The sequence below is a fragment of the Carassius gibelio genome, chromosome A4 (genome assembly GCF_023724105.1).
Source record: "Carassius gibelio isolate Cgi1373 ecotype wild population from Czech Republic chromosome A4, carGib1.2-hapl.c, whole genome shotgun sequence".
Lineage (NCBI taxonomy): Eukaryota > Metazoa > Chordata > Actinopteri > Cypriniformes > Cyprinidae > Carassius > Carassius gibelio.
Genome location: NC_068374.1, coordinates 35,891,895 through 35,905,516, shown reverse-complemented (window position 1 = coordinate 35,905,516; position 13,622 = coordinate 35,891,895). Strand labels below are relative to the sequence as shown.

General features: G+C 47.0%; 1 protein-coding gene across 1 annotated transcript in view; it reads right to left on the bottom strand.

The window, feature by feature from the left end:
• LOC127979854 (low-density lipoprotein receptor-related protein 6) overlaps window positions 1-12,996 on the bottom strand; it is a 22,599-nt gene extending 9,603 nt beyond the window's left edge. The window contains exons 1-10 of the mRNA XM_052585401.1: window positions 12,414-12,996; window positions 10,791-11,190; window positions 6,370-6,567; window positions 6,079-6,275; window positions 5,435-5,569; window positions 4,788-5,184; window positions 3,697-3,868; window positions 2,123-2,339; window positions 1,627-1,916; window positions 73-299 (exon numbers count right to left, since the gene is read on the bottom strand). Coding sequence (XP_052441361.1) covers window positions 73-299; window positions 1,627-1,916; window positions 2,123-2,339; window positions 3,697-3,868; window positions 4,788-5,184; window positions 5,435-5,569; window positions 6,079-6,275; window positions 6,370-6,567; window positions 10,791-11,190; window positions 12,414-12,468 — 2,288 coding nt within the window. The 5' untranslated portion in view covers window positions 12,469-12,996. The remainder of the gene's footprint in view (window positions 1-72; window positions 300-1,626; window positions 1,917-2,122; window positions 2,340-3,696; window positions 3,869-4,787; window positions 5,185-5,434; window positions 5,570-6,078; window positions 6,276-6,369; window positions 6,568-10,790; window positions 11,191-12,413) is intronic.
• Window positions 12,997-13,622: the final 626 nt, after the last annotated feature.

Sequence of the window (13,622 nt, the reverse complement as noted above, 5' to 3'; positions counted from 1 at the left end):
ACACACACACACACACTCTCTCTCTCACACACACTCTCTCTCTCACACACACACACACACACACACGCTCACCCCTCGGCTGGGTCCAGTGCCAGTGCTCGAGGGCTGTCCAGATCCTTCCACACCAGAACCTGTCTGTGCTGCCCGTCCAGTTTGGCCACCTCGATGCGGTTGGTCCCGGTGTCGGCCCAGTACAGGTTCTTTCCCAGCCAGTCCACAGCCATTCCCTCGGGATAGTCCAGACCGAACTCCACCACGTGCTCCAGAGCGCTGCCGTTCATGAACGCACGACTGATGGTCTGAGGAACCAGAAACTCATCAGATCTAACCAACACAGCTGAGCAGTGATGAGCATGAGACGAACATTCATGAATGTGTGTGAGTGAGGGTGAGAGTGTGTGAAAGTGTGAGAGAGTGTGAAAGTGAGTGTGTGTGAGTGTAAGTGAGAGTGTGAGAGAGTGAGTGTGAAAGTGAGTGTGTGTGAGTGTAAGTGAGAGTGTGAGAGAGTGAGTGTGAAAGTGAGTGTGTGTGAGTGTAAGTGAGAGAGACTGAATGTAAGTGAGAGTGTGAGAGAGTGAGTGTAAGTGAGAGAGAGAGAGTGAGAGAGCGAGTTTGAAAGTGTGTGTGAGTGTATGTGAGAGAGTGAGTGTGAGTGATTGTGAGTGTGTAAGAGTGAGTGTAAGTGAGAGTGTGAGAGCGAGTGTGAGAGTAAGTGAAAGCATGAGAGTGTGAGTGTGAGTTTAAGTGAGAGAGAGTGAGTGTAAGTGAGAGCAAGTGTGAAAGTGTGTGAGTGTATGTGAGAGAGTGATTGTGAGTGTAAGAGTGAGTGTAAGTGAAATCGTGAGTGTGAGAGAGTGAGTGTGAGTGTAAGTGAGAGAGTGAGTGTGTGAGAGCGTGAGAAAGTGTAATAGAGTGTGAGTGTGAGGGTGAAAGTGAGTGTGAGTGAGTGAGTGTGAAAGTGTGTGTAAGTGACAGAGTGAGAGAGATTGTAAGTGAGAGCGTGAGTTTGAGAGTAAGTGTGAGAGGGTGAAAGTGAGTGTGTGAGAGTGATTGTGAGAGAGTGTAAGTGAAAGCATGAGTGTGAGAGAGTGAGTGTGAGAGAGTAAGTGAGAGCATGAGTGTGCGAGAGAGTGAGTGTGAGAGGGTGAAAGTGAGTGTGTGTGAGAGAGTAAGTGAGACTAAGTGAGAGAGTGAGAGCGAGTGTGAGAGTGAGTGTAAGTGAGAGAGAGTGTGAGAGTGAGTGTAAGTGAGAGAGAGAGCGAGTGTGAGAGTGAGTGTAAGTGAGAGAGAGTGTGAGAGTGAGTGTAAGTGAGAGAGTGAGAGTGAGAGAGAGAGTGAGTGTAAGTGAGAGAGAGTGTGAGAGTGAGTGTAAGTGAGAGAGAGAGAGAGTGTGAGAGTGAGTGTAAGTGAGAGAGAGTGTGAGAGTGAGTGTAAGTGAGAGAGTGAGAGCGAGTGTGAGAGTGAGTGTAAGTGAGAGAGAGTGTGAGAGTGAGTGTAAGTGAGAGAGAGAGAGAGTGTGAGAGTGAGTGTAAGTGAGAGAGAGTGTGAGAGTGAGTGTAAGTGAGAGAGTGAGAGTGAGAGAGAGTGTAAGTGAGAGAGTGAGAGCGAGTGTTAGAGACTCCTCACCTTCAGTGTAATATCGGTCCAGTAGATGCGGTTGTCGGTGATGTCGAAGTCGAGTGCGGACGCTTCTTTGACGCCGGTGAGAGGAATGGCTACGTTGTTGTTGTTGGTCTCCAGCGAGATGCGCCTGATGTCCGTGTGTCGGGAGAACAGCAGGAAGGCCTCGGGGACGATGCAGGTGCTCAGATCGGCCATGAGCTCCAGACCGATGGGACACGCACACGACACGCCCTGCGGCTTATAGAGACACAGGTGACTGCAGCCGCCGTTAGCGTGCGCACACGGGTTCACACCTGCAGACAGAGATTCAGCTCAGCACAAACACAACAAGAGCATCGCTCTTCTCCTGAAACAATCATGCTGTCATCATTTACTCATCCTAATGTCATTCAAACAAAGATATGGAAGTCAAGGGGAACCAAAACTGATTCTTTACAGGATCTTCTTTTACAAAACAAAAGAGCTCATGCAGGGAGGAAATGACATCACAGCTGCTCACCAAAGGTCTGGTGGACGTGTGTGGCCTTGATCCCCATGAGGTCAGGCAGCTGGTCGACGATCACCTCGCGCTCCAGGCTGAGTTTGTGCACGCGCTCGATGCTGCGCCGCTGCCAGTCCGTCCAGTAGATGTAGTCGCCCAGCAGCGTGAAGCCGAAGATGTGCGGCAGGTTATCATCCACCAACACCCTCCGACCCGATCCGTCCATCTCCATCACCTGAAGAACACCAGAAACACTCCTGACGATCCTTACACTCCTACAGATCACATCTTATATATGTATACAATTCAAAACACTTTAATTACAGTGGCTTTAATTCAGCAGATAATGAATACAGCTCACCTTGAACCAGCTAACTCTCCTTTAACTACAGCACAGCTTAAGTGTGTGTGTGTCTGTGTGTGTGTGTGTGTGTGTGTATGAGAGAGTGTGTGTCATCTGATTGTAAATAATTATTAATATATTCTCACACACACACACACACACACACGTGTAAACCTGACAAACGGCGGTCCAGCATTACTGAGCAGCAGCACGCGAACATCTGAAGACAGGAAACACTCGGAGACTGAACATGAAGAGCTGCTGAAGTGCTAGAACAACATCCAGCTGTTTACATCCACAGCGCTCGCCAGATTCCAGACCTCAGGAATACTACACTCACTTCCTGTCGCTCCAGCTCTGACTCACACACGGGCTGCGCTCAAATCCCGGTGTGGACTCCAGGATTGAGAGCGTGTGTGGTCAATCGCTGGAGCTCCGGGTGAAGTGTCCCTCAGGAGCGTCTGGATCGAGACCGCAGTGCAGCTTCAGATCCTGGGTCTGTTCTAAAGCGAGCGACCGCAGCCGGAGAGAAGCAGCAATCAGAACCAGATCCGAACCCCACGAGACGGGACGGACACCGAGCTCAGAGAGACACACTCCTGAATAATGAGGCAGATATTCTGAAGAATGTCCGCCAACAGAAGTTGACCGCAGCAAGGGTATTTTCATGACAAGAGCTATTTTACATTTATTTACCAGCTACACAGGAGTTAATAAACCTGAACAAATAATATACAACAAAAACGTAAGAGATTAAAAGTACAAGTCAGAATCAGATTATTAAAAGTTCTTGCTAAAACCACCAGAACCTTCACTTCTGGATGAATTATTCCTAGAATTCAGTTCTTCTCTGGCGTTCATTAGGACAAATCCTGGACACACACACACACACACACACACACAGACGGTTCTCCACATGTGTGTGTTCATGAGTCTTGTTCTGTCAGACTCCCAGCGCGTGCCATTAGCGTGAGCTCTCAGCGTGAAGCAGCTCTGATGCCGGCTGGAGATAAACACACACAGAGAGACAGACACACACACACACACACACACACACACACACGTAGCCTGAATCTGTCAGGATTATCAGCAGTTTTCTCTCCTGTGGAGCCAGGGCTAATGAGACACGCAGAAGAACCAGAGGCTAGAACCCTGAGTAAGAGACGACTGCCCGCAGGAGAACATGTGACCACATCAGGTGACCTCATCAGTAGTGTGTGTATGACTGAGGTGGACACTGGAGGCTGACCTCGATGACGTCGGTCTTGGCGTCTCCCCAGTAGATCTTCCTCTGGCTGTAGTCCAGCGCCAGACCGTTGGGCCATCCCAGAGACGTGTTGACCAGCACCAGACGCTCCGTCCCGTCCAGAGCCGCCCGCTCGATCTTCGGCACTTCACCCCAGTCTGTCCAGTACATGAACCTGCGGGACACACGAGACACACGCTTCAGCACACGCTTCAGCACACGCTTCAGCACACGCTTCAGCACACGCTTCAGTACGCTCATAAACTCCAGCACCCCGGGGTTTAACAGCGACTGGATTTCAGCTCTCAGATCGGCTCAAATCCTGAAAATGGACTGTTCAGAATTAAGAAATGTGTTACTCAAAACGTTTGAGACGCAATTAACACTGCAGTTTTACAAGGTCACTTTTTGTTAGTTTTTTTTTTATCTCTGTCCATATAGACAATATTGACTTGTAGCTGATTACCTAGTAAATGATTAACTTACAATCTGATCAATATAAAGTTCTGTATTTGAAGCACAATTCTAGAAGAAAGGTAACTTACTGAAAAAGTGTTGGTGCTTAAAGTGCTTCACGGAGCTGAACATTTAAACTTAAAACATCTCATGGCTCAATGTCTTATAGTCCTGCGGTCACTTGACCCTCAGATGGCCATCTCCTGTAGTTTGGTCTTCTTGATCTTTGGCTTTATTTCCAATAGTTAGTGCGGAGACGCTTCAGGACATTGGACTTGTGTTTCTTTCAGTGGATACTACGTCATTTTTGCTCATAAGAGTATTCATAATTCATAACAGCAAAGGGTCTACTTTTATTTGTGAGCACTCAGATATCAACAAAACGTTGTGCTTTTATAAAATAAAGAAAACAAACACGATGTGCTTTCTGCCATCTCATCTGTAACAGGAGTACATCCAACCCTCTACGGACACCTTGGCAACTGAATCACCATTGGCTAGTAACTTTTTTTAATTTAGATTGTTACATCATTATAATATTTCACAATATTATATTTTTTCCTGTATTTTTGATCAAATAAATGCACTTTTGACCGCTAGTGTGTCTCTCACTAGCTCACGTTCTACACCCTACTCACCCGGAGACGGGGTCCAGCGCGAGGGCCCTGGGCTCGTCCAGATCCTCCGAGATCAGGATCTTCCTCATGGAGCCGTTCAGACGGGTCACCTCGATGCGGTCCGTGCCGGTGTCCGTCCAGTACAGGTTCCGTGCGATCCAGTCCACGGCGATCCCGTCCGGATGACTGACCTGTGAGGTCACCAGGAACTGAGCCTCGCTGCCGTCCAGGAAGGACCTGCGGATGGCCTGCACCTCGTCGTCCGTCCAGTAGATGTGACCCTCCACCGGGTCGTAGTCGATGGCGATGGCGTGTCGGATGTCGTCGGTCTGCAGCACGATGTCGGTGAAGTCCGGTGTGTCCAGAGAGATCCGCCGCAGGTCTGTGCGCCGCGCCAGCAGCAGCAGCTGAGAGGCACCTGGACGGGGTCAGAGGTCAGAGGTCAAGAGCTGTCTGGCCGGAGATTGGGAGTATGTAAATTGTAATATTGTAAATATGTAAATTACTCCTGCAGAGATCTGGCCAATCAACACTGACCATCACTGCATGGACAAAAACACACATCTAGTGTTTCACAGATGGAGGAGTGTGAATCATATCATCATATCTTCCTCGGTGGATGTGTGTCTCTGTGTGTGTGTGTGTGTGTGTGTGTGTGTCTCTCTCACCGTCTCTGCAGGTCTGGTTGTCGTCCAGCAGCTGGACGCCGGTTGGACAGGCGCACTGGTAATAAGGTTTGACCGGAGACAGCAGACACAGATGAGAACATCCTCCATTCTTCAGCGCACAGGGACTCGTCACGTCTGTCTCACACACACACACACACACGCGGCAGAAGAGGAAAACAGCATGAGAACATGAAGACGTGTCAGCGAGCAGCTGTGATCCATGAACATCCAACAGACTCGAATCACAGAGAAAGGTTTTTCCCTGATCTAACCCTCTAAATCTCCCACACACACACACACACACACACACACTCTCTCTCTCACACACACACACACACTCTCTCTCTCTCTCTCTCACACACACACACACACACACTCTCTCTCTCTCACACACACACACACACACACTCTCTCTCTCTCACACACACACACACAAACACACACTCTCTCACACACACACTCTCTCTCTCACACACACACTCTCTCACACACACACACTCTCTCACACACACACACACACACACTCTCTCTCTCTCTCACACACACACACACAAACACACACTCTCTCACACTCTCTCACACTCTCTCACACACACACACACACACACACACTCTCTCTCTCTCTCTCACACACACACTCTTACCCAGCGGCTGGCGCTCCTGGCTGTAGACGTGTAGATCCATGGGTGAGAAGATGTTGGTGTGTATCTCGTGGCTGTTCTCTCCGGTGTGTTTGAGGCAGGCGTGGATGGAGTGTGTGTTCCAGTCCGTCCAGAAGAGTGTGTCCTCGTACAGCGTCAGTGCGAACGGGTGCGGCAGCGAGCCCTTCACCACCACCTCCCTGAGCACACACACACACACACACACACACACAGGCGTGAGCTGACACACACACACACACACACACACACACTCGGCTGACCGAGCGCTCTCACCTGTGTGATCCGTCCAGCTCGGAGCGGTGGATGAAGCTGAACTTGGCGTCGGCCCAGTAGAGTTTCTTCAGCTCGTAGTCCAGCGTCAGGCCGTTGGGCCAGTAGATCTCCGAGTCGATGATGACCGAGCGATGCGTCCCGTCCATCCCAGCGCGCTCGATCTTCGGGATCTCACCCCAATCCGTCCAAAACATGTACCTGAACACAGCTCACAGTCAGACGAGGAGCAGCGAATCACAAACACATTCACAACACCTGACCTCGGGTCATTCTGTTCTGCTGAAGACTACCGTAAGAGCTTCTCAAACTCTAAATGACGGTCTGTAACACGAGGAGGAACACAAACAGATCAAACATCAGTGAAACTGCATGAGCCACAAACACTGACGACCTTTGACCTTTGGCTGAGCAGATGAGGAGCGCAGACTCGTGTTTCAGTCGCTCCTCACACTGACCGTTATATTTAGAGACTCAAACTACTGCGCTTGAACACAACTAACCGACCCGGTTAACCTGGTTAACTCTACCAGCGTCACATGACCAGCGTTAATAAAACAAATCATTCAAAACTCTCTATAAAAACACATCATATAAAAATGATTTAAATGAAAAACAATCATAATACATCTGAATATAATTATACTTACTAAAAAATGTGTAAACTAAATTTTTTATTAAAGAATAAAAATAAATACACAATTATATTTATACATTAATATACTTTTAAAAAATTATTAACAAAACAATAAAAAATGATTTAAATAAAAGTTATTTTTATTTCTTTTTTAAAATGTATTAAAATGAAAGAAATAGTAAATGATTGTCAATGTTAAACAATGTAAAAAAAAAAAAAAAAAAATATATATATATATATATATATAATACTACAAAAGATTTAAAAAGTATATGCTTTTGGCTGCATGTACAGAAAAACGAACAATTATTGAAAAATGTTCTTAAAATCTATTAACTACATCACTTCCTCTGAGGTCACACAGCCAAAAACACTTCGACCAATGAGCATGCAGTCAGAAATTAGACTGCCTGCCCCTGAAGACACACACACACACACACACTCTGTTGTGAACACACACGGACACACACACACACACACATGTGAACACACACACACCCACACACTCTGTTGTGAACACACACACACACACACACACACACACACACTCTGTTGTGAACACACACACACACACGCACACACACTGATGTGAACACACACACCCACACACTCTGTTGTGAACACACACACACACACACACACACACACACACACACCCTGTTGTGAACACACACGGACACACACACACACACTGATGTGAACACACACACTCTGTTGTGAACACACACGGACACACACACACTGATGTGAACACACACCCACACACACACACACACACACACACACACTCTGTTGTGAACACACACGGACACACACACACACTCTGTTGTGAACACACACGGACACACACACACTGATGTGAACACACACCCACACACACTGATGTGAACACACACCCACACACACACACACACACTCTGTTGTGAACACACACACACACACACACTCTGGTGTGAACGGGGCGGACGTCACAGGAATGTGTCACTCCGGTGTGAAGAGCAGGAGTGTGTGATCTGTCGTTTGTACAGCTGCAGCTCTGACACCATCAGTGTGTGATGATGATGATGATGATGATGATGATGCGTTTCCTGTGCGTCAGACGGCAAATACATCAGATGCCTTTCAGACAGTAGCCTAGAACTACAACCAGGAACATTTACAATTAGGAGAGCGATAGGTGGTGATGACATCATCGCACTGATGTGAAGCCCCGCCCACTCGCCTGTCAATCATCCACCGCACTGAACACAGGGTCTGACGCTTCACTGCTGCGTCTGCAGAGATCTGAACACAGCTGAAGAACACACACACACACACACACGGCTCTGCTTCAGATCTGATCACGCTGAGGAACAGACCAGAGCTGGAGCCACATGACGTCACATTAAACTCATCATAAGAGTGAGCTGAAAGGAAATATAAAGTCAGGCCATTCAGAACTAATATTTGATATTTATACACACACAATCATAGCCCACAAGAGCTATGTAAAATAGTAGGCTAGTTTAAATATTTTTGTTTTTATTTAGTAAGTTTTATTTAGAAAAAAAATATTATCATTTTTATAACCGTATTGATATTTAAGCAAACAATACTGGTTAACTGCACAGCACTACAAACTAACCTTTTTCAAATGCATTTTAAAATCACAAAAAACAACCAAGAGATGCTGATGTTTGGGCTTTCACTCTTCAGATCAGATCAGAGTCAGACCAGAACACAATCCTATCTGCCTCATATCAGACCAAACACAACCATGTGAAGATACACTGAGCCAGGAGCCGTTCTGAGCTTCCTGGAGCTCCTCAGACCTGAACAAAAGCACCTGTGTTGGTCAAACTGGAGAGACCGGATTACCCATCAGCCCTCGAGAGGAAACCATTCGCTCGGGTTACACACACACACACACACACACACACACCTGATGAAGTAACACTAAACCCTCGTGAAACCTCTACAGCAGGAAGAGAGCGGGGTCTCCTGCTGAAACAGGGAAGCAGTTCCTGACTCAAACCTGAGCCACCGTGTGCTCCGAAGAGAGACAGAAATCAAACACCCTGAACTCATGCCATCTTCAAACACTGGAGCAATGAGGAACAGGTCAGAGTTCAATCACTAGATGAGGACGAATCAGATCTCAAAGAACCTGAAGAGGATGATTTCCCCTCAAACAGAAACACAATGAACTTCACATTAGAGCTGTCCCATCATACACTGGTGCGTGAGCTCAACCAATGGAGTGCGTTTGGGGCGGGGCTTTCTGTCTGACTGACCAATGACAGAGAGGGAGTGTTTGGAAACCTGTCTGAAACATTCATTACATCTGCAGAGCTGTTTATGGAGACTAATGTCACCAGACGAGATTTTGACAATACATGCCTGTTTATACAAACCTACTAGGGATGTAAAGATCAACCACGAGCTGTTTGAAAATCAATTCAGATACGTGACGATTCAAATCGGTTGAGATGCTGAACAAATCACGATTCATTTAGGGGCAGGAGTTTATATGAATGTGTGTCTGAGAGGAACTGTCTTCAGAAATATTTAGATGGTATTTATTCTGTTCATCTTGTCTCCGTATAAACCATATTAAAGTTCATAAGAGCAGAGCTGCTTTGTTTACAGCAGTAACCAAGGAAACGCTTTAAGCTCCACCCACCGCGGGGTTCAGGAGTGCTGTGTTTACAGCGGTAACCAAGGAAACGCTTTAAGCTCCACCCACTGGCAGAGAGTGAATCTGCGTCTCGTTCAGCTCGTCTGCTGTTTCTGTTTCATAAAGATATTTTTCTGTTTGGTTTCATAAAACTGGTGTCAAACCATTCTGTTTTTGCTTCAGATTTTGAAATGATAATCTAATTTAGATTAAAAACTGCTCGTGTTGCATGTATCTTTGTTTGGACTGTGCTTAAAATGCAGTGGTGGCCTCGAAGTTTAAACCGAAAGAGCACAGGCGAAGCCTTATTTTGTTCATATAAAGAGATTTCTTTTATTTGCGTTATTTGATTTGGTGCTTGTTTTTAAATTTCAGTTTAGTTTTACATTCTATTTAAGTTTTGTCATTTAGCAGATGCTTTTATACAAAGCAACAAAAGAAGCAATCAAAACCAACAAAAGAGTAATAATACACAAGTGTTATATCAGTATATTATTATAGTGTTATATTTAAATTACACAGAAAAATGTGCAGCATTTTGTCCAAGAACACATTTAATTTATAATTTGTCTTAAAGCTTATTTTGTTAAAAACGATCATGAATCGAATCGTGACTTGAGTGAATCTTTTCATCCCTACTTTGTCTGCATTTCAGTGAAAGAGCAGCACACAAACACAAGCCTGAGCCGTATTCGTTCTTCTCAGCTGGACCCCAGACGGGTCAGTTATTCTCAGCTGGACCCCAGACGGGTCAGTTATTCTCAGCTGGACCCCAGACGGGTCAGTTATTCTCAGCTGGACCCGAGACGGGTCAGTTATTCTCAGCTCTACCCGAGACGGGTCAGTTATTATCAGCTGGACCCCAGACGGGTCAGTTATTCTCAGCTGGACCCCAGACGGGTCAGTTATTCTCAGCTGGACCCCAGACGGGTCAGTTATTCTCAGCTGGACCCCAGACGGGTCAGTTATTCTCAATCATCCTGAACTACAAGGAAGAGATGCACACGAGCAAACCTGTAACTACAGAAACATCCAGAAAACAAGACACGACTTGTTGATGTTCCTGCTTACAAACCCAGACAGAAATCCCATGAGAGCGGTCAGTGTATGGTGTGTGTGTGATGGACTCACCCTCGGTTGGGGTCCAGAGCGATGGCCCTCGGCTGGTCCAGATCCTGCCAGAACAACACCTTCCTGTTTGTCCCGTCCAGCTCCGCTACTTCGATCCGGTTGGTCTCCGAGTCGGTCCAGTAGAGCTTGTTCCCCATCCAGTCACAGGCCAGGCCGTCCGGAGAGGCCAGACCGGACACGACCGTGTTCTGGAGCCCGCTGGGCGCTGACCCGTTAAACAGCGTGCGTTTGATGGCCTCCTCGCTCACGTCGCTCCAGTAAATCAGTCCCTGCTCGTAAACATAATCCACAGCCGCCGCGTCCTCCAGACCGCTGACCAGCACCGAGGCGTTCCCTCGACCCCGAGCCGCGTCCACCAGACGCAAGTCCCTTCGATTCGCATACAAGAGCAGCGGCAGGCCTGGGGACACAGAGAGGACACACAGGGGTCAGAGGTCAAACCTCAGGATTCTCAGGGTTTCTGCAGGATTCACGAAGTTCAGCTGAAGACTTCAGGACTGGACTGAAGGAAACACAACTTCTGACAGATCTCCACAGCTTCACCAGAACAGGGGCTCAACCTTTTACCACATACGCCCCCAAAGTTTGACTAATTCAGCTAATGTGTGTGTGTGTGTGTGTGTGTGTGTGAGAGAGAGAGACGTGTGTATGTGTGTGTGTGTGAGAGAGAGAGAGAGAGACGTGTGTATGTGTGTGTGTGAGAGAGAGAGACGTGTGTATGTGTGTGTGTGAGAGAGAGAGAGAGAGAGACGTGTGTATGTGTGTGTGTGTGTGAGAGAGAGAGAGACGTGTGTATGTGTGTGTGTGAGAGAGAGAGAGAGAGACGTGTGTATGTGTGTGTCTCTGCAGGGATCTGGCACTGAATCAAACCTCAATTTGACACTTCCACCACAAACACAGACACACACTGCGACGGAGGGCGACCTCAACCTTCTCGCCTCCAGCCTGTTTTTCTAACACGGGGAATTTCCTTTTCCAAATATTTGGAAACTTGCAGAACTCCGGGCGACTCGGTGAAGCCCGTGCCAGACTCATCCGAGAGAAAACAGGAGAAATACTGAGCTTTACACACTTTATATCTGGCCCTGGATCATGTCAACCATTCAGCTGATCTTTCACACACTTCTTCACAGTTTCTTTCTGCTGGCTTTTGTTTGTCTGTAACAGTGTGACACACTCACACACACACACACACACACACACACACACACACACTCTCTCTCTCTCTCTCTCTCACACACACACACACACCTGAGCAGCTGTTAAACACTCTACTGTGTTTACAAACACTCACATAATGGCTAAAAGTGATTCTCCAGAGCAGAAAGAGTCAGACACAAGACTGAGTCAAACACAAAACCTAGAAACAGAGAGCGCGAGTGTTTCGACGCGCGTCAGACGCGAGGCCAGAGACGAGCAGGAAACAGTCGAGCGCTTCGGGACAAAAGCGGCTGAAAACTGGCGAGTTTGATGAGAGCAGATTCGCAAAACAAGCTCGTTACACATCAACAAACACACAGACGGACGAGTTTCTCCAACAATACAGCGCTGACTGAAACGACGCGCGCAGAGCTCACGAGTTCGACGCGATTCCTCGCAGATCTTGCTGTAAATCAAACTCACCCCGAATCTGCAAACACAAAGTGCACAGTAAGAGACTCTGTAGTACGGCACCCATCTTCAACGCTCAGCCGCGCCGCCTCGCTCGCATCGCTCCGGCCGCGCGCGTCTGTGATTCGGATTCTTCGCGCTGAATCTCCGCCGCAGTTTTTCATCGGTTTGATTGTCTCGGTGTTTCAGTGTGACCACGACATCGCGCAGTCCGTCCGTGCGTCCGTCTCCTTCCGCTCACAGGAAAAACGCCCGGCCGCTTCCGAACCCTTCCCCCTTTCCCTCTCCAGATCCAGATCCAGCTCCGCGCCGCCGCGAACTATTGCTGTATTTCACCACACTCGCGTCTGTCTTTCTCTGTATGAGATCATAACGTGGCGGAGACGCAGAACCGAGCGTTTAATGCGGGGAAAGAGGCGTCGCGAGCGTTGTGGGCGCGCGGATGAAGGCAGGGAAGCGCATTCCAATGGGACTAGTTTTTCACGCAGCGGTTCGTGCTGCGGCCCGAAACACAAAACAACACAAAGCTACACGACGCCGAGTTATATTTCATTCATTATCACTCGCGCATTGATCACTGTCTCATTGTAACACTGAACACACGCATCATGGGAGTTTTTCAGACTCTCTCAAAGCCAAGAGATCATTGGTTGTAATTTGTGTTTGCAGTGATATTATATTACACGGTGTATTTTATAATCTGTGCATCTGTTGCTACCGCAATGTAAAGGTGTTTTTCCTTTCTTTTTTTTAACCATGGCAATAAAAATCCATCTTCAGTGAATCTCTATCGACAGGTAGAAGAGCTTATAGATATGAAATATGAATCATGCAGTGATATATCTGATTTCTGGATGTCGTACAGATGTTACACAGCGCCCTCTCGCGTCCAAACAGCTTACAGTGTTCATTCCCAAACAGAAAGATTTTATATCATTTGAAAGAAACTCACTATCTTGTGAATTATTGTTACAGTGTAAATCATCTGTTTTCTGTGTGAATCTGTGTTAAAGTGTAATGTATTTCTGTGATGCTCCGCTGTATTTTCAGCATCATTCCTCCAGTCTTCAGTGTCACATGATCTTCAGAAATCAGAATAATATTCTCAAAAAACACGTCTGATTATTATCAATGTTCAAAACATTAATATTTTTGTGGAAACTGTGATACTTTTTATTTTTCAAGATCAACAGAAAGCATTTATCATTGTGTGCACTAACA